This window comes from Grammomys surdaster, unplaced genomic scaffold, assembly GCF_004785775.1.
Source record: "Grammomys surdaster isolate TR1022 unplaced genomic scaffold, NIH_TR_1.0 126113, whole genome shotgun sequence".
Lineage (NCBI taxonomy): Eukaryota > Metazoa > Chordata > Mammalia > Rodentia > Muridae > Grammomys > Grammomys surdaster.
The window spans coordinates 1,610,551-1,634,268 of NW_021620921.1; the positions used below are offsets into that span (position 1 = coordinate 1,610,551).

Consider the following 23,718-nt stretch of genomic DNA (forward strand, 5'->3'; position numbering starts at 1 on the left):
TCCTCGCGTTTAAAGCCGCGGCTCCGAGGGGGGCGGCGAGCAGGATCGACAGGGAGGGGGCCGCTGGCGTTCTGCAGAGGGCTGGCCCGGGTTCGTCGGCTGCTGTCACCTGACTCGTCGCGGGCGCTCCAGCTGAGGTGGGGGCGGGGATGGGGACGCAGCGCCGAGCGCTAGAGAGACGCGGCGGCGCTGGCGGAGGCGGCGGCGGGCGGGGACCGCGGGGACCGCGGAGCTGAGACAGGGGCCGGGCCGGGGCTACAGGCATCGCGGCCCGGGGACACCAGGGCGGCGCGTGCCTGCACCCAGCTACCTCGCGCGGCGATCGGGCTGCGGTGCTCCTGGGGCGGGGTGAGTACGCTGGGCCGCACGGGTCCCCTCCCCTGCTCCAGGGCCCGGAGATTCGAGGGATAATCCTAGGGCGCGGAGAAGGGCAGAGGCGGCCGGTTGACAGCTCGGTGGCGCGCTAGCGGCCGGGCGGGGCCTGGGCTGTCCGCCCTCTGAGATCCTACTCGAGAAGGGTGAGGCGCACCGCACCGAGGCTCTGGGCGGCCGGGCTATGGAGATGGAGGGCGAGGGAGGGCGAGTCAGTGCTGCCGCCGCAGCCCCGGGACAGAAAGGGGGTGGCCGTGGCCCTGCGGTGTCGTGAGAGACACGCTGCGGCTCGGGGCAGCGAAAGGTGTGCGCTTCTGGGCGCGGCGTCCACAGTAACCCCGGTGCGCACAGGGTCTCGCACCACCGTATAGGGTTGCGCGGACAGCGCTTGCTTGACAGGGGGCGAAGCTGGGATATGGTGACCGCTTCAGGGTGTGGGGAAGCAGGACCGTGGCACGATGCAAGGACTACCCTGCGGGTGCCTGACAGCCCTGGACCGCGATGGACCAACTGGGCTTGCCGCGTCGCTGGTCCCAAGAGGCGGTGCCAGGGCGGGGTCGGCGGAGGAGAGAGCCGCCGAGCGGAGGGAGCAGGCAAGGCCGGGAGCTCCTGCTAAGGCGGTGCGGGTGAAAGCCGGACCATCTCCTCTTATTTCCTGCAGAAGAGGAGGCGGTAGACGCGGCCAGTGAAGATGTCGGGCCAAACACTCACGGATCGGATCGCCGCCGCTCAATACAGCGTGACTGGCTCTGCTGTAGCAAGAGCCGTCTGCAAAGCCACCACTCATGAGGTGATGGGCCCCAAGAAGAAGCACCTGGACTGTAAGCATCCTTTTATATAAGCGGGATATGCACATGGCATAGGGGCCTCAAAGGCCGGCGGCACAGCCTTGGCATTCTGTAATATTGCCTGAAGCCTTGGGAACTGGCTCCCCATCAGGTTGATCCTCAGCTCCTGTCTCTGGCCTTGGAGATGTCCCCTTGGGTAGGCCCTGAAACCTTGTCTATTGAGCCATTTTTTTCCTTCTGATGACCTCCAAGTGCTTAGAGGAGGAAACACACACACACACACACACACACACACACACACACACACACACGGTTGCATAAAAGTGTACATTTGGGCTAAGTCTTTTTAATCATTTTTTTTCTCCACCCTCTGTTAGGTTAAGGGAAATGAGGGGTTGCAGGGTCACAATGGAAAGAGACAGACACACAGAGAGATTGATTGATGGATGGATGGCTGTGCTTGACACTAATTTCTTAAGAGCATTTTGGATAATTGTAAAATCCTGCTTTTTCCTCTGCTGCTACTCAGGATTTGTGTGTGAGTGTGGGGGAGTGTGTGTGTGTGTGTGTGTGTGATATGTCACTACATTGAGCTGAACTGAAATAAATCCACGCTATTGAATGAGCAGATCCCACTTCACAGATAATGGCGATCTCATTCTGAACATCTTGGCACCCTTCCTTTGTCCTGTTCTCAGAAAATGCTGGGTGGGATAACTGGTCAGGTCACAAAATGGATGTCCTCTCCTCATTAGAGGTAGTACAGTTTTAGATGAAAACATTCAATACATAATATTTTCACATGGTCATTGGATGGAGAAAGCTTTATTCAGGTTTAGGACCTATATATTTCTGAAGTTTTTCATGCAGTTAGTATAGTAAATCTTTGCTGCTGGAGGGGGAAGTGATACTCAGAAAGACTTCAGCCTGCTTTAGGCAGTGAGTATCCCCTAAGGCTACCCCAAATAGTATTCTACGATCTCTATATGTCTGTTTGACCTGCTTAGAATCCTCTGCCCTTTGAGGGTGCTCATTGTTAAATGACATTCTTGGAACAGAAACACATTTGTTGTGTTCATATTCCTACCTCACGCTCTTGACCTGTTTGTTTGTTTGTTTGTTTGTTGTTTTTGCTTTATTTTTTATATTTTATTTTCTTCAACCCTTCTTCTGCCTCTTGTGTGGCTGATAAAATGGCATCCCCACCATTACGGTCAGCTCAGCCCCATTCTTGCCATGAGCAAAGCTTGAGGAAGCTTGCAAGTGGGCACTGTCAGAGCTGTCACACAGCATTGAAGACTTGTCTGTCTAGAAGTTTATCCGAGGGGAGAGACATTATTACATCTTTCCTGAGGGAATGTTTAAGAAAATTTATTGATTACAGTATCATGTGTTACCTATTGAGTACCAGGTAAAAGAGGCTCCCAGGGCCAAGACACCTAACAGGAGCACGAGTTATAAATTCATGAGCGGCTCCCTTTGCTGCAGCATGCTGAATCATTTAGCCATCTTTCCATCAGTTTCCCCAACTCTGCAAGGCTGACTCACAATTCGGTGGTTCTGTCAGCCTAGAAAATGATCATGACAAAAGCTGTTTAGGCTACAGATTTGCTTTCTACGATAGATCAGTGTTGATGCATGTCAGAGAGCATCCTCAGGTTTGGTCATTTCAGATAGACATCATTCAGATAAAGACTGGGTTCCCCAAATCTGATTCGTTATCTTTGTCCTCATAGGTCTGGAAATATCTCTTAAAAGTGTTTGCAAGTAGGTTATTTCCAATACTCCAGCATATGTTAATGAGTAGAGTACTTCAGAAGACAGGAATCATGGTAGAAGATTCCATGTTAACAGAAATAAGCAGAAATAGGAATTGATTTTGAATTACGTGAATATGTTATACTTCCTTGTGCTGGCTACTGAGCTTTTCTGCTGTGGTGACAAACCTCGATTTGCCTTTAACCATGGCATTTAACTGCCATCTCTGGTTAGAAACCTGCGCTGTTGTCAAAGTAGGAAGAACACATAGCCTAACCCTTCTCATCTACAAAACACCTACCTTGCTTGAATGGATTTCACAACTCATACACACATTTTAGTCTCCGTGAAAAATTATTAATTCTTTCACTTTAAAAAACTGAACAGGATCCAAGTTCTGAGGCAGGTGTTTAGCAGCTCTTTTTCTTCTTTTATCTTTCCATTCAAACATGAATGATCCTCCCCTTAGACTTTGGATGGAATTTGGAAAGACAGGTGTCATACTGCTGCTACGTCTTACTTTAATATGACTGAAAAATTGACTACTTAAACTGTATTATGCTCAGATTTTTTTTGAAGTTCCTTTAAAAATCACTACTCTCAGTAGTTAAGAGATGGAGGTTGGGCTGGAGAGATGGCTCAGAGGTTAAGAGCACTGACTGCTCTTTCAGAGGGCCTGAGTTCAATTCCCAGTAACCACATGGTGACTCATAACCATTTATAAGGAGATCAGGCATACCCATAAGCAGAACACTGAATACATAATAAATAAAAAATTTCTAAAAACAAGAGATAGAGATAAAGTAATATATCATTTGTAAAGTGCATTAATCTTGTTATTAAGACATGTGAAGGGAGGGAGGGGAAAAAGACATGTCAATCCATTACCTAAGTTTGTCTGGAGACACTGAACCACCCAAATAGTAGTTGTTTTAGTTTTGAAAACATTCAATGTTGATTAGGAGGAAGAGAACAAAACAATTTGGTAGTTTGAAGCAGAAATACATGGTGACTTTGATTTGTACATTTGTAATTTGGAGTTTCAGTTGGGAAATAACCAAAGCTTAGGGTTGTGTGATTGTCTAAAATATTGGATTTATTGCTCTCAGAATCATCATGAAATAGAGATTCAATATTCGAATACTGGCTTAAAAACTAATATTTTGGGATTAAAATACCAAAAATTATTATTGCTAATTATGGTTATTATGTAGTGTTACTTAATAGTGTGTGACTTGCATGTTTGAAGGGATGAGTCATTAACATTTGGGGGCAGCTCTCACATGGGGCAATGTGCTGGTGGGTAAAGTGAAATTCTCAGGTTGTTTGTTTGTTTGTTTGTTCACATATGGTATTAGTTCTTGAACCCAGAGCCTTGTGTATGCTGGTCAAGCATTTTACCACTAAGTTACATTCCTAGCTCAGCTTTCCTTTTTCCATAACAGCATATTTTCTGAAGGGAGAAACAGATTCGTGAAACCATCCACAGTCAGTAGCTATGTATTAAATGTTAAAGATATGGTAAATTTTAGTAATCCAAATAAAAATTATATTTTAGTATATATTTTAGATTATCCAAAAAATATTTCATTCTATACCCTACTGTCCAATAATAATGTTGCCCCATTTAGATTCAAGACTTAACCAATACTAGTTTTCTAGGCTGGCATATGCAACCTTAATTCTTTTTAACTTCTTGTGTGTATTTGGTAGCATATAAAATGCCCAGGACTTAACAGGCATTCATTTGTTTGCTTACCACTGTTTTACATGACAGTGGGTTTTCCTACTCTGTTTTGTAGATAGCCTAAAAGCTAACCCAAGTCAAATAATCAAGTAAAAAAAAAAAAGTTAGTACACACCAAGTATTTAACCAAGTACTATGGCTAGGTTTAACAAAAATACAAAGTAGCATCTGCAGAGGAAATTCAGAATTCATTGTATCCCTGGTGTAAGACTCCTGCCAATGCCTAGTGCTGATGGATTTTCTACATGTGTCATTCAAAGTACCTGAACTAAAACAGTCACAATTCAAACTCAAATGTATCACCAATAACATCAAGCCAAAGCTAATGGAAAGCCCATTTTCCTACCAGCAACCTTTTTTTTTTTATTAGTATTCTTGAAGACTTTTTATAATGAGTTCATTCTACATAAAAAGCAAGTGATTCAAGTCTTGAATCTCTTTGAAAGACACTAGAATTTTATTAATCAGTCTCTTTTCCCCTCAAACCCCAAACTAGTGTCCTTTACTTATGTTAGTGTGTATTTATATGTTTAATATATGTAAAATATGTTTTGATATATAGAAGTGCAATTGGAGTCAGGTGCAGTGGTGCATGTCTGTATTTCCAGTATTTAGGAGGTCAGAGCAGAAGGATCAGTTCAAGGTCATCGCAGACTACATAGCAAGGCCAGACAGGTCTATATCAGATCCTTTCTCAAGACTAAAAATTAGAGAAAAAAAGAAATGTAACCTGCACTATTACAATGGATACTATATTTGTGCCAAATGTATTTTTTACATACTGAAAGACATTAAGATGACTGAATAAAATTAGGTAGGGTCATATGTGAAAGATACTGAGTACATTGTATAACTTTCAGTGTAAGTATACTGACTGACTAGGATATTTACCTTTGACTAGTTGTTTTGACTTAACTATTTGCTATTATCTGGAAACACTTTATTATTTCCCATACCTGGGTGTATTCTGCCTTCTAGATTTCATCAGAAGGCTTACTCTAGTTCTGAAGATGTTTTAAAAACAGAATATATCACTTTTTGGATACTCGAGAAGAGACAGGGAAAATACATATGTGAAAATCCTTTAACCTGACTAGCATTTGTATCACAAGTCCTAAAGGAGGCGTGCTGTGTTTGGCCTTCCAGGAGGGGAGAAAGGAGATAAAGTGAGGTTGAGCGGTTGCCCGGGAGAAGCAAAGAACCTTAGCCACAGTTCACTGCGCAGGATAGACTTTGGGTCTGGTTAGTTTCAGTGTGTGATACTTCAATTCGCAAGCTTTAAAATAAGGTTAGTTGTAAAAAATTTAAAAGTCTTAGGTAATGGGAAGGAGTCTGCCTTTTAGAAATGGAGTGAAAAATCATGAAACAGGCTGAGTAGAACAGCAGGGCTTTTCTTTCCTTTTTTTTTCTTTTTAATGAATTTTAAAATTCTTATTGTTGGTTCTGGAGGTTGGACCCAGAGTCTCATACATGTTAAGGATATGTTGAACCCCAGAGCTATATTCCCAGTCTTTAAAAAATTGATTCATGCATGCTTTTCTAATGACTCAAAAATGGAAAAATATATAAAACTAAGAAGTAGGTATACTGATATCTTAATTGCAGTATTAACATGCCACTCTTTATAATAAAATATGGAACTTTAGTATGTTGCTACATAAGTTTTAACAATCACTTAACAGCTGGTAAATACTCTGTGATTTTGTCTTTATGTTAGATTATCATATCTTTCTTCTAGCTTTCCACAAAGTTCCTTTAAAATCTCATTTCCTCATTCCAAGTAGACCCCAGTTAGGTTAGGGTGTTCTTTGGGGCTTATCTTGGTTTCTATCACTTAGCAGGGAAGGTCAGCATTGACATAGGACCCTGTTCCTTGAAGGCCACCATTGGGGTCACTACAGAGCAGTATTTTGGTGAGTCAGCTCCTGAGCCAGCATATTTGGACAGACTTTGAATATAATCATAGTGTGTTTAAGTCATTTGGAAAGCCACACGTTTTCCATTCAAATATTTACTTGTGTCTCCTTTCTCCTGTAAGTTCCTTGTTCTTTGCCTAGAAAGTGTTTACTTGTGTTTTCTTTGAGGAATGTAAGCAGTGTGGACAGTCAGTTGGGAACTGTTCTGCCCTGGTGTCCACTACACCGCGACTTGGGACTACACCACAACCTGGGGCTACACCACGACCTGGGGCTGTAGTGAGAGTGCACCCTGAAGCTCAGTCTTTGATTGGTTACTTCCTTACTATCTTTTCATTTGTCCTAAGTGTGTGGAGACACCACCTCCTTACCTAATAAGGGTTCTTTGTTACCAGTGGTTAACGTGGATCTGTGTTGTGAAAGGTTGTGCAAGATGCTCTTCCAGCCACCCTGGAGAAACAGAGGTGAATTCTTCACCTGCTCTGTGTTGTTCTGCCTTTTGATCTGATCACCTGATTACTCTCCTTTAGGAAGCACTTTTATTTTAAATCACAACTGTCCTCATTTACATGTGAGCTATTTTCCCTGTTGTCCGTATCTTTAACCTAACACTCTGTTTTATACCCATTTTCGAGTATCTTCATTTGAGCAAACAAAACCACCTGTGCAGTGTCCCCAAACTCCATGGATTCTTCCAGCAGCCAGCCTGTCAGCCACGTTTTATTTCCTCCTGCCAACTTTCTTGAAATAGTGTTCGCAAGCACCATTCGTACCTCTCTTTGGACATCCCTTGGCTTTGTCTTTAATTCAGGTTTGAACTATTGGAATTGTAGTCGGGTGCCCATCACTGTCCATTCAGTTGACGGAGCTTATAACCTGAGAGCTATCTCTGACACACAAATACGAAGTCACAGTCAGGTCCTGGTGCCATCAGCACTAAGGTCATCATGGTGGCTGAGGCTTCTGCTAGAAGTCTCAATGCCTGCAGAGAGTGTGTTTGCTTATCCATCACTACTGCTGCTAGTCATTGGCACAAGTACTACAACTGCCACTCACACTAGTCTTCAGCTCGTATCACTTCTCCCTGCTTGTTCCAGCTCCTTATTTTTAATTAGATCAGTTCTAACTTTCCTCTTTTTATAGTTTGGAAGCTATAAATTCTATTGTTTAGTATTTTGTTGGCTACTCTTAATTTAATAGTTATAAAGTTGCTTAGTAACATTTTTTCAATATAAAACATTTAGGAACTTGTAAGACCTCTGAGTTGTATGCTATGATTGTCCTCCAGCCTTAGTGCTGCTGCAGTGTTAGCCTCGTTAGCTGTTGTTAGCGACAGAGACAGTGTGTGTTTAGACATCACCACTTTGTGCAGGACTTCTTTGCTCACCATTCCTTAATCCCTAGTGTTTTCTTGAATTGTACCCTTTTGAAGCTTCTTCAATAAGTTGTTTACCAGAGAGTTATTCGCGGTTTTGAGAGACAATCTTAGCAACTCTAGGATGACAGTTTCCATCTGCAAATAATAGTTCACGCCCCTGGTTTCCACTGTTGCTCTTAAAGAAGTCATTGATCCACCTGCTTTTAAATAATTACCTGTTTTATGTCTGCTTTAAAAACTCTTACTTGTCATGACCTTCTATAACATATGTGTCTATATGTGGCTTTCCTAGTGGGATCGTACTGTGTTTCTTGAACTGAGAATTAGCATCTCTCATCAATTCTAGAAGATTCTCAGCCTTTTCAGGTATCAGTGGTTGCTGCCTTCCCCCTTCTCTTCCTGTCTCTGACATCCAAGGATGACTAGATATATTACACTTCATTGCGTGTCTGAACATTCCTTTCATAGTTTCCAGTTCTTCTCTATTCAGCATGCTTTGTTTCTCAGATGTCATCTAATTTATTTTTCTCTCTTTAGCTGTGTCTTACTGCCTCTATACACTCTCAGTTATAACTTATTAATTTATTTTTTAAGTTTTGAGGTTTTTTTTTTTTTTAGAACTGCTCATTTGGGGGGTAGCATATGTCCCCTGCTCATCTTTCTGAATCCCTTTTTTATTTCCTTCCTGTTTTCAGCCCAACTAATTTTATCCTTTATTCCACATGGATATATTACATGTGGCTGTACTTGTAGTTTAGCCTGAGCCTGACCTCTGATGTTTTAGCAGATGTCTCATAGTTTTAGCTTCTGATGTCATTTTGGTAGGTTTCCCACCTAGATAGAATTTGTGCTTTCGTCATGAAAGCCCCACAGGTGTCCCGTTGGCTCCCTGTGTCTATCAGAACTGTAGTGGGTTTCTCCCTGAGGTTGGAGTTTCCTTCAAACTCCTCTAACACCAAGCACATTGAACTGGGATTCTGAGTATTTAGTGGGTGACTGTCTTTATCCCTCACTTCATTCTTCCTCAGCTTTCGGCCTTCTCCCATACATTGTCTGGATAAATACCTTGCTTTTACCTAAGAGCTTCAGAAGGTCAGTGAGTTAAACTTATTAGTTAAAAGATGATAAAGCCAAATAAAATGGGATATTTCAGAAAATCAATTTTAAAACATTAGATCTCTTAATGTCAATGGTGAATGCATCGTCTCTGTCAGCCTCCTTACAGTTGCATTCTGGGATATGGTAAAAATTACATTTTTACAGATGCAAAGTTTGGTGCATGCCTATAATCCAAGTGCTTTGGAGACAAAGACAGGAGGATGATGAGTTCAGGGAGATCACCATGAGCTCATAGAGAGACCTTGACTCAAAGAGCCAAAATCAGAATCTAAAAATTTTGGTTTTGTGAAATTATAACTTTGATAAGAAGCATATAATGGCAGGACTTGGAAATTGGGAAAACATTACATTTTAATTATGTCTATAATCTTTTGGCTGTGCATTTGACATGTATGTATACTTCCTTTGGCATATTTCTGTTACAGTTAGATACCCAATAATTAGGTATTAATATTACAGAAAATCCTTTGGCATTCTCTGTGTTTAAGTCTATGTTTCCATTTTCTTTATTTTCCGTTGGTGACAGTTGAACAGTGTCACTCTTCCATGTCTGTTTTATAATTTGTAGGTAGATACTTTGTACACAGGAGGGAAAGCTCAAAAAATTAAAACCATAGTTTCAAAGTGGCCACAAACTCTCACATTTACTCTGAAATTGCATTATTCTATATTTAACAAGACTCTTTGCCAACACGATGGCTTTCCCATTCACAGTTTGGAAGATGGGGATGGAAGTGAAGTGCAGTGGTACAGCACACGCACACACAGTGGTACAGCACACACAGTGGTACAGCACATGCACACACAGTGGTACAGCACACACAGTGGTACAGCACATGCACACACAGTGGTACAGCACACACAGTGGTACAGCACACACACACACAGTGGTACAGCACACACAGTGGTACAGCACACACACACACAGTGGTACAGCACACACAGTGGTACAGCACACACACGCCTAGCTGTACTGTCCGTGGCTGACACGCATCAGTTGCTCACCAGCGATGTAAAAGGAAAAGAAAGAAAAAAAGTGTGAGTGACTGAGGGGTTTTAGAAAAGCAATGAGGAATGAGAGAGACAAGTTTAACTTAAAGTAATATTCTTTTTACCTTCACAAAGAAAACGATAAATGTCAGCATGTTCATTTTGGTTTACAATGGCCTAGTGGGAGAAATTAGAAGTTACTTTCTAACTTGAGGCTTTGAGTACTTATTTAGCATAATATCATTATTTATTTATTTAATAAATATTTACCAAATGCCAGGAATTGTTCCAGGAGGCAGAGATACCATGGAGAATAAGATAGAGCCCTTGGCATCCAGAGAGCTGGCAGCTCAGTAGGGGAGACAGAAAATGAAAGAACCAATTACCAGTGATTCAAAAAGCATTAAGGTTCAGCAGGGAAAGAAAGACCACAGCGGAGGTGCATTGCAAAAATGGTGTTTAAGGCCAGGCTCAAAGAATCAAAGGAATTCACGTGAGTGATGTGTAGACTGCCTGCTTGCTGCTCACAGGAGAGCGGCTCACGTGGGGTAGGCAGGCCATAGGAACGTAGTAAAGAAGCTGTCAGGTGCTGGAAGGCTGATCGTGTAAGAGGTCAGATAGTGTAAAACACAACCTCTGAACTGATACACCCCTGCCTGGAGGGCCTTCAGTGGTGGAGGGAAGCTTAGCCATCTCCAGACTCCCAGTCTTTACAGTTAAGGAAGTTGAGTCCCAGAGGCAAAACTCACATTCTCTGTGTGCTGATACTGGTGATTCCTACTGACTGTCTTGAGCAACTTCTCCAGCTTGTCACTGCCTTGTTAGCCCCATTCTGATTGTTAGATTGAAGCCAGGGAACCTCAGCTCCAACTCATGATTATCCTGGTTAGTATCAGAGTATGCAGCTTGCAGCTGTTCTAGTTCTAGCTAGGTAATTCAATAGACTGTGGCCTAAAGTAGTTTTGTTGTGTTCTGTTTCTCTTATCCCATCAGGGCTGTACTGTGAGCATGCATTTATGACCTCTTCCTTAAGAATATTGATGTGCAATGTTCTGTTGTCTTAGACCCTTGTATGAACACTAGTGTGCCTAAGGAAGGGTATTCAGCAGCCTGCTTTGAGGCTTCAATAGTGAGTGGGCTGACCCAAGTGTTTAACCCTTACATCACCACACTACTCTGAGTATGTTTCCTAGATCTTCTTAGTAACAGAAATCACCATTTTCCAAATGAGGCTTTTAATTTTTATCTGTCTTTTCCATAGTATTTTGCCATTCCATAGTATATCTGTGCAAATCTTAGTGTATCTGTCATCATGGCATTTTGTCATGCCTAGGAGATTCCTGTCTCTGTTTCTCACACACACATATCTCATTTAACCATGACTTGATTTGTAAGTTGTACTCGTAATTTTATAACCTGATGTTGTGACTTGAGAGAAGTATCTCTTCACTTCAGCTCAGCCTTGATTGCTCAGATGGAAAAAAGTCTTGAGTTGAGTACTCAATGGGTGGAAATATGTTGTGAATATCAGTTGAAAACCCTTTGACCTAGTAATTTGGCTTCTGTAGGGTTTTAGCTTAGAAAAGTAGAGCAAATGTAGCGTCCATGGGTGTTTGTTACTGTATGTATTCCTTAGTACTTTATTGAAATCAATGATCTCTTCAGAGAAATACTGGAAAACCTCAGAAAATGTTATTAAAGTATATTCATCATGGAAATTAAAACATGGAGGTGTGGTTCAATGTTTAATGTATGCATGTGCCATGTGCTATGTATTTCTGGAACACCAACGTGTTGCCTGTGGATTGAAGGACTTGTATTTTCTACTTTGTACCTCTGTCAGTGCTGACTGTTTTGTTTCTGTGTTACAGGAATATAGTTTTGGCAAAAGGAGGGCCATTTTGTCCCTCATAACCAGCATAAGGAAAAGGATGGATGGAGCAGACCCCTTTGATGCCTTTTCAGGATTCTTCTCCCACCTCCTGTTTCTGCCTCTTTTCCACATAAAATCAGGGAACCAAGCTTTATTCTTGCCCACCAACTTTCTCAATGAATGTGGAAGTGGAGCTTACAATCATTACAGCCTCTCTGGGAGAAACTAGCTTTCTTCCTATAGTTAGAGTTTGACAAAAATCATAGAGAACAGTTGATTTCTTATCTCAAGTTGCTCCCTGTCCCTGGCATGACACCATGTGTGTAGCTTATTTTCTGTTGCTGTGATAAATACCATGATTCAAAGTAATTTGGAGATGAAAGGGTTTATTTCCTCTTATTCCTTATAGTCCATCATGGAGAAAAGTCAGGGCAGGAGCTCAAGGCTGAAACCATCAAGCAGAAGCCATGGAGGAATGCTGCTTCCTGGCTTCTCCCCAAGACTTGCTCAACTTGCCTTTTTATACAACCCAAGACTACCTGTCCAAGGGTGGCACCACCCATAGTAGGCTGGATCCTCCCATATTAGTCACTAATCAAGACTTGCCTACCGGCCAGTTTTACAGAGACATTTGTTTTCTATTGAGGGTCTCTCTTTCTTGTATCAAGCTGATAAAACTCTTAACCAACACAGCTCAACCAGAACCTACCTCCTTGGGATCAGTCCCAAGAGCTAGGGGCCAGATGCTGATTTTCCTTCTTGTTCCTGTCACAGTCTTCTGTGGAGGGTACTTTTCAACCTCTTTCCTAGGGCATTCGAGTCTTCCAGTGACGTCTGGACAATGAAGAAAACAGAAAAGGAAAGAGTCTGAGATGGGACTAGACCTAGGTACTGTTCCTATGTGTTTCATTGGCAAGAACTCAGCCAGTGTGGATTGTGAACACAGGATGTTGACCCTACCATGTCCATGGGAAGGACTTGAAAATGTTTCTCTTATGCCTGTGGGATCTCTGGAGTTCACATTGCCCCCAGCATGATAGTTCTCCACATGTACACTGAACTGGCTGGTAAGAGTACTTTTCAGAGCTGGATGACTAGTGCTGAGCGTTCCCCGTGTATCCCTGGCACACATCTCTGACAGAAGTTAGTGCTCCTCGCTGTGTAACCTGGTTTGGCCTCAAACTTTTATGTCTATACAGTGATTTGAATTTCTCAGTCATGGCCGACATGCAAACTGGAACCTCTGTAGCACCCCTTTCAGTGGCACCCCTAGTCTAGGCGATTTTTCCACCCTAAATGTAAGACAAGCTATTCACTGAATTTACATAGATGCCTAGTGTTTACTATCAGCATGGACAGTTCAGAGCCCAGGATGGGTCTGCTAGTTCCCTTGTGATTTTTAACTAGTAATGAGCTAGACTATCAGCAAGCATATCAGTGATAGTAAAAGATAATTTTGAGTTTTGCATTTAAAACTTAACCCTTCTCTGGGGGGAAATTAAGCCTAAGTATACTTTTTTTTAACTTAAATGTGAATGGTGCAAGATTTTTTCTTTGAACTGCTTTTTGGATACCTACATAGATATAATTTCCTTCTAAATTCAAGGTTCATCTTAATTCACTTTTTAATATGAAATACATTGGCACTCTTTCTTTTTCCATAAAACTTACGTAAGAAAAAAACCATAAGTTTCCTAGAGGTAAAGGGAGGCTAATGGGAGGCGGGGGGTGGGGCTAATAGAGGCACAGCTGAGGTCTTCCTCAGAAAGCCCCTGTGAGATCAGTAGTTATCCCAAGCTTACAGAGGGGACAGGGTCCAAGGAAGTTACAAAGCTCTTCTGAAGCCGGGGAAGGAAAGAACTCAGGATTTCTTCCCATGTTCTGTTGCCAGACTCATATTTCTTTTTCTGACTTTGTATGACATCTCTTGCATACCTATCCAGTGTCATAAGAAGCAATAATAGAAAACAAAAGCAGATAACATACCATGTGATTGTTTTAAGGGGCAAAAAAAGGTGCTATCTCCAGGCAGTTCAGGAGCTACTCCATTACAGGGAGAAACTCCCATGAAGCCTGTCCTTAGATACTAGGAGGAGAAAACGTAAAGGGTGTGGAATCAGATAACTGCCCGGAGCCCATTTACTCCTCCTCAGTACGTCATTTGTAGGTTTGCTCGGAGACAATTGTTCCAGCAGGCTCTTAACGAGCAACATTTGGTGTGAAGCATACAGCTTTAAAAAAGGCAGTGGTCTGGCATCAGATAAGCCAGGCTAACCCTGACTCTCTTGCCTTCTGGTTCTGATCTTGGCCAGATAAATTGGATTTTTGCAGGTCATGGCCTCCTTTTTTTTCTAAGACTTCATGGAGTTACAGTAACAATGGTAGGAATATGTTTGCTAAAGCCAGTGACAACAACCCCACCCAAATCTTTCTACAAATTATCCTTCTTAGAGGAAAAGGCTGCCATGCAGCAAGCAGCAGTGACTTTGTTACAGAACAACCTGGCTTCTGTTCTGGACTTTTCTATGGCATCTTCTTGAGAAACGATAGGGTTTTGTAGATAATATGAAAGGAGAAAAAGGCAGTGAAGCCTCTGCTGCAGTTTCATGTTTGGGTCCAGTGACATAAGCTAACACTAGTTATTAGGATATAAATATAACATGTTCACTTTAAATCATCTCCTAAAATCAAATACAAAAGCCTGGAACATGCATTATGGCTTGCTTTATTAGTGTCGATTACTTAGGCTAAGGGGTGTGGTTTTAGACTTGCCTTTTTTTAGATATTATTTCAAATAGTTTTTATGGTTTTTATGGTTCGAATGGGTTTTTAATGAAAGACTGGTTATTTAAGAAACATAGTGGCGATTGACCAGTGAAGTGTTTAAGACACATGGAAAAGAATAAGATCAAGCCATCAAGTGGCCTTATCATTAAGACTGATTTACAGAGTTCTTGTTTTACACCATTGCCCAGTTATAAAAACAAAATTGAAATGAAGGGGCATCAAATGAACTGTTTTCAGTTAAGCGCTGATACACTGCTATTAAGAAACACTTGACAAATATTTGGGAAAAAATGAGCTAACCTAATAGTGAAAAATAAATTTTAAAGTGGTCAATATTTACATTGTGTGTATTTATATGGAAACGTACCTGAATAACCCAGACAGTTTTGGGTACCAACAAAGGCAATCAAAACTAAGTAGAATCATGTAGCAGCTTAAGAGAGAAATAGCTGGAAGTGAACGTCTGATACTCATCTGAGTGGAAGATGTTTTAGAAAACTTGGTGGAATCATTTAAAATTTTACATTTAAGAAATTAATTATTACATTAAACCAGTAAGTGTGGTTATAGTTAAAAATTGATAACATGATACACTATTTGACTGAAGGCATTATAACTTCTGGGAGGTCACAGTTCTAAGTGTATCTTAATTGTGTAAAAAAAATCTATTTTAAAACATTTTTTTGTGTTTTTAAAAGAGAGCTTTATTTTTGATTATGTGTATTTTTGTGCCTTTGTGTGAATGTGTGCACTTGTGTGCAGGTGCCCATGCTGGCCAGAAGGGGCCACTGGGGCTCCTGAGGTTAGAGTTAAGGGAGATTGTGAGATGCACAGCAGGCTGCTAGGAATCCAAACTCAGTCCTCTGTGAAAGCATTAAAAAAAAATGGGCAAACATCTTTGACTTAAGACTATTAGTTCTTAGTTACATATGTAATCTTAAAAGTCTTAAGAATTATTCAAAGTAGACTGTTAGAGCTGAAAATACATGAACAAACTGAACATTAGCAATCTTTCCCTCATGGTCTGACTCATTTTATTTACAGACACACATATAATGTTTTGGTTGTCTTACTTTAAATGCCATAATATTATAACATAAATAAGTTTTATGTTAACATGAAGGTTCATAGAAATATTAGTAACATTTCCCATAGTAATTAATACTTATTCCTAGGCTCCTAGTTATATATGGGAGGCAAACTAACCCTGAGAGCCTTGCCTTTCTTTTATACACATAGCAGAAGAGGTAAGGATGAAGGGCATGGGAGAGACATACAGAAATTGCCTACTGGAAAGAGTGAGCCTTACCCTCTGCCCTTCCTGTTTTGAAATGTTCTCCTATGAAGATGCTTGGGGATTTAGTATGAGCAGCCTTCTCTTTCCTGAGAGGTATTGTGTGTTTGCAGCCAACTAAACGGAACCCCTGTTTGGTGGATCTGTTGCTTGAGTAGAACCAGGCGTTTCATTATTGATGTGCAACTGAGCCGTACTGTGTTCTCTCAGACCTACAAACCTTGTAACAAGTGCTTCCGAACTAATTTTGAGGTCTGAAACACTTCAGGTCTAGTCTCTTAAGCTAAGAGAACAAGGCTCTCAGAGTTGTACCAAGGGAGAGCAGCTTCAGAAAAGCACCCCTCTGAACCTTAAAAAAAAAAACTTTAAAAAACTTAAAATTTATGAGCATTCCTCATCCCTCAGAGGAGACTCCTTCATCACAGCAGTAACCAGGAAGTCCTGGAAAAATATGTAAGATACTCAGAAGTATTGCTTTCATGGCCATAATCAGTATGATTTCCTCCTTTATCCTCCTGTTTCAGGGAATTCACTTGAGAGAATTTTCTAATGAAAATAATAACAAAGATGATTTTTAACTGATAGTTCAGGTACAGGGTGGAATAGGACAAAATCAGGAAGACCAGTTGAAATTGTTTAAAGTATAAAATGAGAAATTGAAAGGACGTCAAAAGAAAAAAGGAAGTCAGGAAAGAAAGGAAAATAGGAACCTTCTACCATTCCCCCAAAGGTACTCTGTGTGAAATTAGAGTAAGACAGCAAGGAAAGGAAGTGAAGGAGTCAGGGGGAGGGACAGGAGGCCTGGAGGCGAAGGAGTTGCATGGACTGATGGGAACTAGTGCTGTGATCAGCATGTCCCTTGTTGCTTTTTGTTTGGTTGTTTTTTTGTTTATTTGTTTTGATGTTGTTGCTTTGTTTTTTTTGTTGTTTTTTGTTTTTTTTTTCTTGCTTGCTTTTTGTTTTTCTTTTGAGATTGGCTCTCACTGTATAGCCTTGAGTAGCCTGGAACTTGCTTGCTATATAAATCAGGCTAACCTTGAACTCATAGAGATTCCCCTTCCTCTCCCCTCCTGAGTGCTGGAATTACAGAAGTATGCTGCCACACCCAACCACCGTTAGTGTTTGAGGAGTGATGTCAAGGATTGCTCAGTGTTTGAATTCTCACTGTCTGGCCTCCTTCTTTTCTCCTGATACCTGTACAGATATTTCAGAGTATAGGGAGCTCTAGAGTGTTCCCTAAGCTATCAAAAATATGTATCTCTAAGTTATTTTGAACTTTCCAGTTTTAAGGCTTGTTTTATGATTAGCATTTTTTGTTGCCAAACTAAATACGAGAAAATGTCACAAGGTTTATCTATCATTATCCATAAACATTTTTATTGGAGGCCAAAGTATATTATACTAGGCTTTTGTTTTCTTAAAACATTTATGGTTCTATAATTTGGTAGGTGATCAAAACATGAAGTCTTTATTCTAAGGCATTTGTTGGGACATGAAGAACTACACTACACAGTCTCTTGCTTTAGGACTCAGTACTCCAGTAGAAGGAACTGTTAGAATTTGGCGTGCAGCTTGGAACAGGCAACACCAGACCAAACGGTTCCAAAGGGGAGGGGGTTTATTCAGGGCAGAGGGCAAAGGTAGGGAGAGAAACGGGAGAAGATGGTGGGGAAAGAGGAGCGAGAGAGGAGAGAAGAGGCTGGCCATGACCACGTGGAGAGAGGGGGAAGGGAAGAGAGGAAGGGCGAGGAGAAGCTAGAGGCAAGAGAGTAAGAGAGTAAGAAATAGAGGAGGAGGCAAGCAGCCCCTTTTATAGTGGACATGCCTACCTGGCTGTTGCCAGATAATTGTGGGGAGTAGCATACCTGGGTGTTGCCAGATAACACTGCCCTTCATGTGAGTGGTCCATGTGCAAGTTTCAGGATGGATGGGAAGTGGTGTAAGCTTCACTGTTGGTTCCAAATGGGGAGGGATCACACTGCACTGCCTCTGGTCAACACTGAACATCTGCATCAGACCAGTTATCAGAGGAGGTTCCTATCCAACCCTTGAGGATATGTTGTTAGCAAACAAGGCCCAGTAGCGTCCATTGAGAGAAAAATAGAATTGGCTTATTGACAACTCTGTTTCAGTTGATTCCTCATGGGTTTATTGACAAATCAGTCACAGTTATTCACAAAGCAATGAAGTTGGGACTGGTGGATTCTGAGGTGAGAATGGACAGTTTTGTCTGCTGGGAGTCAACAAAAGCTTCCCAGTGGTAGGTTTGATTGGGTATTAAGAGGCAAATACAAGTTTGGAGGACAAGGAAGCATGGCTCTGGTGTGATTAATCTATGGTGAAAAGAAAGAGAAGCAGTTGACACTGTAATACAGTTGTCATAGAGGCCAATCCCATTGTTTTATAAAGCAGTAAGAAGCTAGAGCCTAATCCGAAGCTTCCCATTATAAAATGTATAGAATAGGGACAGTTCGGTAGGCATCGCACTTTATAGAGAAGGAAATTTAACATATAAGTAAGAAAGGAGGCCAAACACCGATGTGTCCTAGCAAGGCAACTACCTACTGACAGAATGGAGAAGCTGGGTTTGGAAGGACATTGTTCTGATTCTGTACCTGGTAGCCACAGAGAAAGTAAAAAAGGACAGGCCAGCTTCACTTAACAATTTCAAGGTCAACTCTTGACCTGGTCAGAATTATTGGCATAACATTTGTCAGCATTTCACAATGAAAACATAGAAACAAACCACAGAACTCTTCATCTTTCCTGGCTCTGACCACTAATATTCCATCCTCTACCATCCCCAGCTCAGTAAGTAGCAGTGTTAGCCCGTCCTCTTGCACAGGAGTAAGTGCTGAAGTCTTTCAAGACTCTTTGCTCTGTCTCCCATTACATTTTTTTTTTTTTTTTACTCAGGAAAACGTGTTGGCTCTGTCCAGCGTAGGCCTGGCCTCCTCTGTCTCTTTAAGGTTTTCTGGAACAGCTGCCTGATTCTGCTTTTGTCCTTTCTCTGTGCTCACTATGCTCACCCACGTGTTTTCAAAATGGCAACCAGGTGCTTGCTTTCCTCCATTCCTTCAGTCAAAACTATGGGGCCTTATCCTGGCCTTCAAGAATGCACAGGCTCTGGTCATTGCCTCTCCTGCTATTCTGGTCACACTGGCCACGTACTGTCTCGAACAGTCAGACATGCCTCTTACCTTGGCATTCACTGTCCCCTTGCATTCCAACAAACACCCTTTCCCCAAAGATCGGCATGGGTAAGTAGGGCAGCCTGTTCCTGAGATGAACTTATGGTGAAGAGGGAGAACAAGAAGAGAAAAAGCAAATACATAGAAAGAAAATGATCCCCTTAACTAACCACAGAGGTCGTGCGTGCAGAGTGATGGCAGTGTGGTTTGGGAGTTCCCACCTCAGGCAAATATCAAGCATGCTCTGAGCACATACGTTCACATAGGAAATTCTCATTATTCCCTGAAAGGCTTCATGATTTGCTGCATACTTTTTCTTGAAACAATTTGCTCTTACGCAAGAGTAACTAAACACACTTGGTGAGTGGCTTTTCATCTGAAAGGGATGCTATTTTACCACAATTTCCCTAATTCCCTCAATCTCCCACATTCACAACAGGGACTAAAACCAAGGACCAGCTTAACAAGCCACAGAGTTCACGGCAAGGGTAAGGGGTGCAGAAGGCCTGGCTCGCTGAATTTAAGCCCTCCAAGTTAAGACTTGCATTACATCCATCCGTTAAATCAATTTTTAAAAAAGCCTGTCTTATTGAGGAGTTACAAAAGTGAAAATTCCTCCAAAAGGCCATACCACAATAAATGTCACTTATTCTCGAAAGGAAGGTAGATACTTAGCTTGGCTATGCCTGTCAACAACACTCACTTATCACTGTTAATCAGCATATGCATTGCTTAGAATGAGTCTGCTCATTGTTTTTGAGTAAACTCTTTAAAAGTTGCTACCCATTTCAATCTTACTTGTGTTCCCATGGAAAATAGCAATAAAGAAAAATTTGGTTGTATTCTACAGATTAAGATAGGGGTCGGTGAAGTTGATGTGTCTATTGAGATGATCCATGACTCTAGGTGAGCACCGCTGGCCTGAGAGACGATAAGCTGGTGTGCTGTGCCTGAGATTACCCGACCCTCTTTAAACAGCAACAATTAAAAAAAAAAAAAAGGTTAAATCCGTGAAAAAATACATGGAACAACTTGAACCTTAAATTTAGGCAAATTATTTACTAATTAGGAAAGTTTGATCAGCCACAGTTTAAAGCAGAAAACTATATGAGAGCTTTAAACAAAATTCTTTTTTTCTTTTTAAGAAAAATTGGATTTATTTTATCTTTATGTGTAGGAGTGTATTGCCTTCTTGAATATCTGTGTACCGTTGGTGGGCCTGGCACTCATGGAGGGCAGAAGAGGGCATCAGATCCCCTGGAACTGGAATTATAGACAGTTGTGAACAGCCATGTGGGTGCTAGGAATCAAACCCAGATCCTCTGGAAAAGTAGCCAGTGCTTTTACCTGTTGAGCAGTTTTTCTTACCCCAAGGCTCTCTAACATTGAAATAAAAAAAAAAAAAAAAAGCAAAGCCCTGTTCCTCCATGTTTAAACCAGGGAAGAGCTATGGCTGCATGCCACAGGGCCAACGCTTATACTTCAGAAGTCATCATATGGACCAGAACCTATTTTATGCCAACAGCTGTGTGGCTGGGCCCTCAGAACACTGCTGCTGGCTGTGGGAAACCCCTTCTATTCTACCCACAAATGAGGCCCAACCCTAGACCAAGGGTACAGGCCCCTTTCTACACGCGTTTAGGCAACTGAGTGCATTCTGGGTACAACCAAGAATATCTACTTTGAGTCCTTGGATTTTGTCAGTGAATGAAATGTATAAGGAATGTCAGGCTTATTGTAGTCAGTCTGCAATAGTGTAACAAGTAAATTGAGCCATAGTTAGCAGCAGAAGGAGCTAAAGAAAGGAGCTGGAAGCACAGACACCAGATTCCTTAGGAGTAAGCTGGACTGAGAGGTGAAGATGGCAGGTGTTTCTTTGGAGGTATTGAGACCTTAACATTTTGAGGGAAGATTAGCATAGTTAGTTCCAAGAAATGGCTTGAGGACCTCCATCTTGTCACATGAAGAGAGGACTGAGGGGCAGGGATCCATAGGACTTCCTCAGTAGCCAGGAGCAGGCGCTTGGGGTTGGGAGGCTGTGGGGAAATTGAAAAGTGTGGCTGGAGTCATGATGATCTTCACAAATGAGGTGTTGGTGTGGATGAAAAGGAGGAGCAGACCCCATAGTTTTGTTCTGTCCCACAGACTTGAGAAGAGCTTACACGGTGCACAGCAGTCCTAAATGTGCTCAGATTAGGCCTGAGTCCTCTTTGTGATGGACTGTTGCTTCTTAGTAGCAGTGAAGCAGATGCTTTCAGACAGGGAAAATCAAAATGCTTATCATTTCCTTGATCCTCTCTTCTTGCACCACGTAGCACAAAGTAAGCCTAGGGCTCAGTACTCCCAACTCTGCAGAAGCATCACTCCGGGGTAGAAAGGGGCCTGTACCCTTGGTCTAGGGTTGGGCCTCTGTATTTGTGGGTAGAATAGAAGGGGTTTTCCACAGCCAGCAGCTGTGTTCTGAGGGCCCAGCCACAAAGCTGTTGGCATAAAATAGGTTCTGGTCCATTTGACGACTTGTCCTGAAGTATGAGTGTTGGCCCTGTGGCATGCAGCCATAGCTCCTCCCTTGTTTAAACACCGAGGGACAGCCTTTGTTTTTTTTTTTTTTTCCTCTGTATGTATATGACTTAAAACAGCACAGGAGTGTGGAACTGAAGCTCTCTGCCAGCAATGCACAGCCACCCTTGTTGCCACATGCTGGTGATCTTGAGAGAAGGCACAGCTCCTCAGAGTGATTGTGACTTCTCTCACTGGGTGAGGTAGCAGCGCCTGGCTTGCTCATGACTGTAATTAGTGCTAATGTGCAACTAAACGGCTTCTGAATTTTAAGAAATAATGACTCAAGCTCTGAAAGTTAGAATAACTATTTTAGTACCCCAAGAAGAAAATAGGGCGTTTATGCTGATCCTGTCAGAAGGTTATTTATCCATATTCCCTCGTTCTCTGGAATTATGCTGATCAGGAAGAGCTCTCATGTTCACTATGAAGTACACAGATTTGGTCGGACAAGAGTTAGGGTGGTGTTTTTGTTTTCTGGTGCTGTGATAAATGCCATGACCAGAGACAACGTGGGGAGGAAAGGCTGTGTTTCATCTTGGAGCGCTCCAGTCACACTCCCATCTCTGAAGTAAGTTAGGGCAGGAGCTCAAGGCAGGAGCTGATGCAGAGACTATGGAGGCGTGCTACCACAGGTGTACTCAGCCTGCTTTCTTCCATCACCTGGGACCAGGCGTTCAGAGGTGGTATCACCCACAGTGTGCTACTCAGTTGCGCCAATGCTAAGAAAACTGTCCATGGCTTAGTGCTAGAGAATTTAAGAAAGTTGCAGATAACCTACAGCGAGCACAGAGGAGGAGAGTTAAGTGTGGAGACAATACAGCAGAGCAATGCAGATCCTGTGGCATCCTATTTGTGAGACAGTCTGCTGACCCGGGTAGGGGATGCCTTCATGTAGGGTTACTATTGCTCTGATGAAAATACCATGACAACAAACAACGTCAGAAGGAAAGGGTTTATTTGTCTTATACTTTTCATATCATGATCTATCATGGAAGTAAGTCAGGACAGGAACTCGAATAGGACAGGAGCTGATGCTGAGGCCATGGAGGGATGCTGCTTACTGACTTGCTTCCCTTGCTTCCTCTGTCTGCCTTCTTACAGAACTCAGGATCACCAGCCCAGGGATGGCACCACCCACAATGGGCTAGACCCCCTTATATCACCCACTAATTAAGATAGTGTCCTACAGGCCTGCCTACACACAGCCCAGTCTTATAGAGTCATTTCTCACTTAAGGCACCTCCTCTCCAATGACTAGCTTGTCTCAAGTTGACCCAAAATTAGCCAGCGCAGAGCACTTAGTATTGGACTATGGGTACAGGAAATGGATCACTAGTGTTCTTGGTGAAGCATAACAATACCACTTTTTCCCCGACTAATAATTGAATCAAGGAAATAAAGATGAAAACATCCAATCAGAAAAAAAGTTTCCAGTCAGAAACTTTGAAACTTTGAAACATTGCTTGCTCCTTCTGAATTGTATCATTTGGCAGTCTGTATTGCTGCTAGTAAGGATAAAGTTTTAAGCACAGATAGTATGAATAGGAACAGAGAGCTGAGGTGAGATTAGTCATGAATGTGCTTAGACATGATTGTGAAAACTAATCTTGTGAGACTTAGCTTTCTCTTTGACGTAGATGAGCTGTGTGACCCAGAAGGTTTCGTAAATATACTGAAGAATTGAATCACTTTCAAATGCTTAAGAGCAATAAAGAAACAGCGATGGGATGTCTTTATGAAGAGCTGTTAATGACTGAGTAAAGTAAGCATCATGTGTGCTTAATGTAGGGACCATGGGGGGAGCATAGTTATACTTGATTTAGTTTAACTTGTTAAGATTATGTGTATGTGTACACACACACACACACACACACACACACACAGAGAGAGAGAGAGAGAGAGAGAGAGAGAGAGAGAGAGAGAGAGAGAGAGAGAGAGAGAGA

General features: G+C 42.1%; 1 protein-coding gene across 3 annotated transcripts in view; it reads left to right on the forward strand.

Annotated features, from left to right (window-relative positions):
• Positions 1-258: 258 nt before the first annotated feature.
• Positions 259-23,718, forward strand: part of Snap91 (synaptosome associated protein 91) — a 110,374-nt gene continuing 86,914 nt past the window's right edge. For all 3 annotated transcript variants that reach the window (XM_028756183.1, XM_028756181.1, XM_028756182.1), the window contains exons 1-2: positions 259-348; positions 1,034-1,193. In XM_028756183.1, the coding sequence (XP_028612016.1) occupies positions 1,064-1,193 (130 nt within the window). In that variant the 5' untranslated portion in view covers positions 259-348; positions 1,034-1,063. The remainder of the gene's footprint in view (positions 349-1,033; positions 1,194-23,718) is intronic.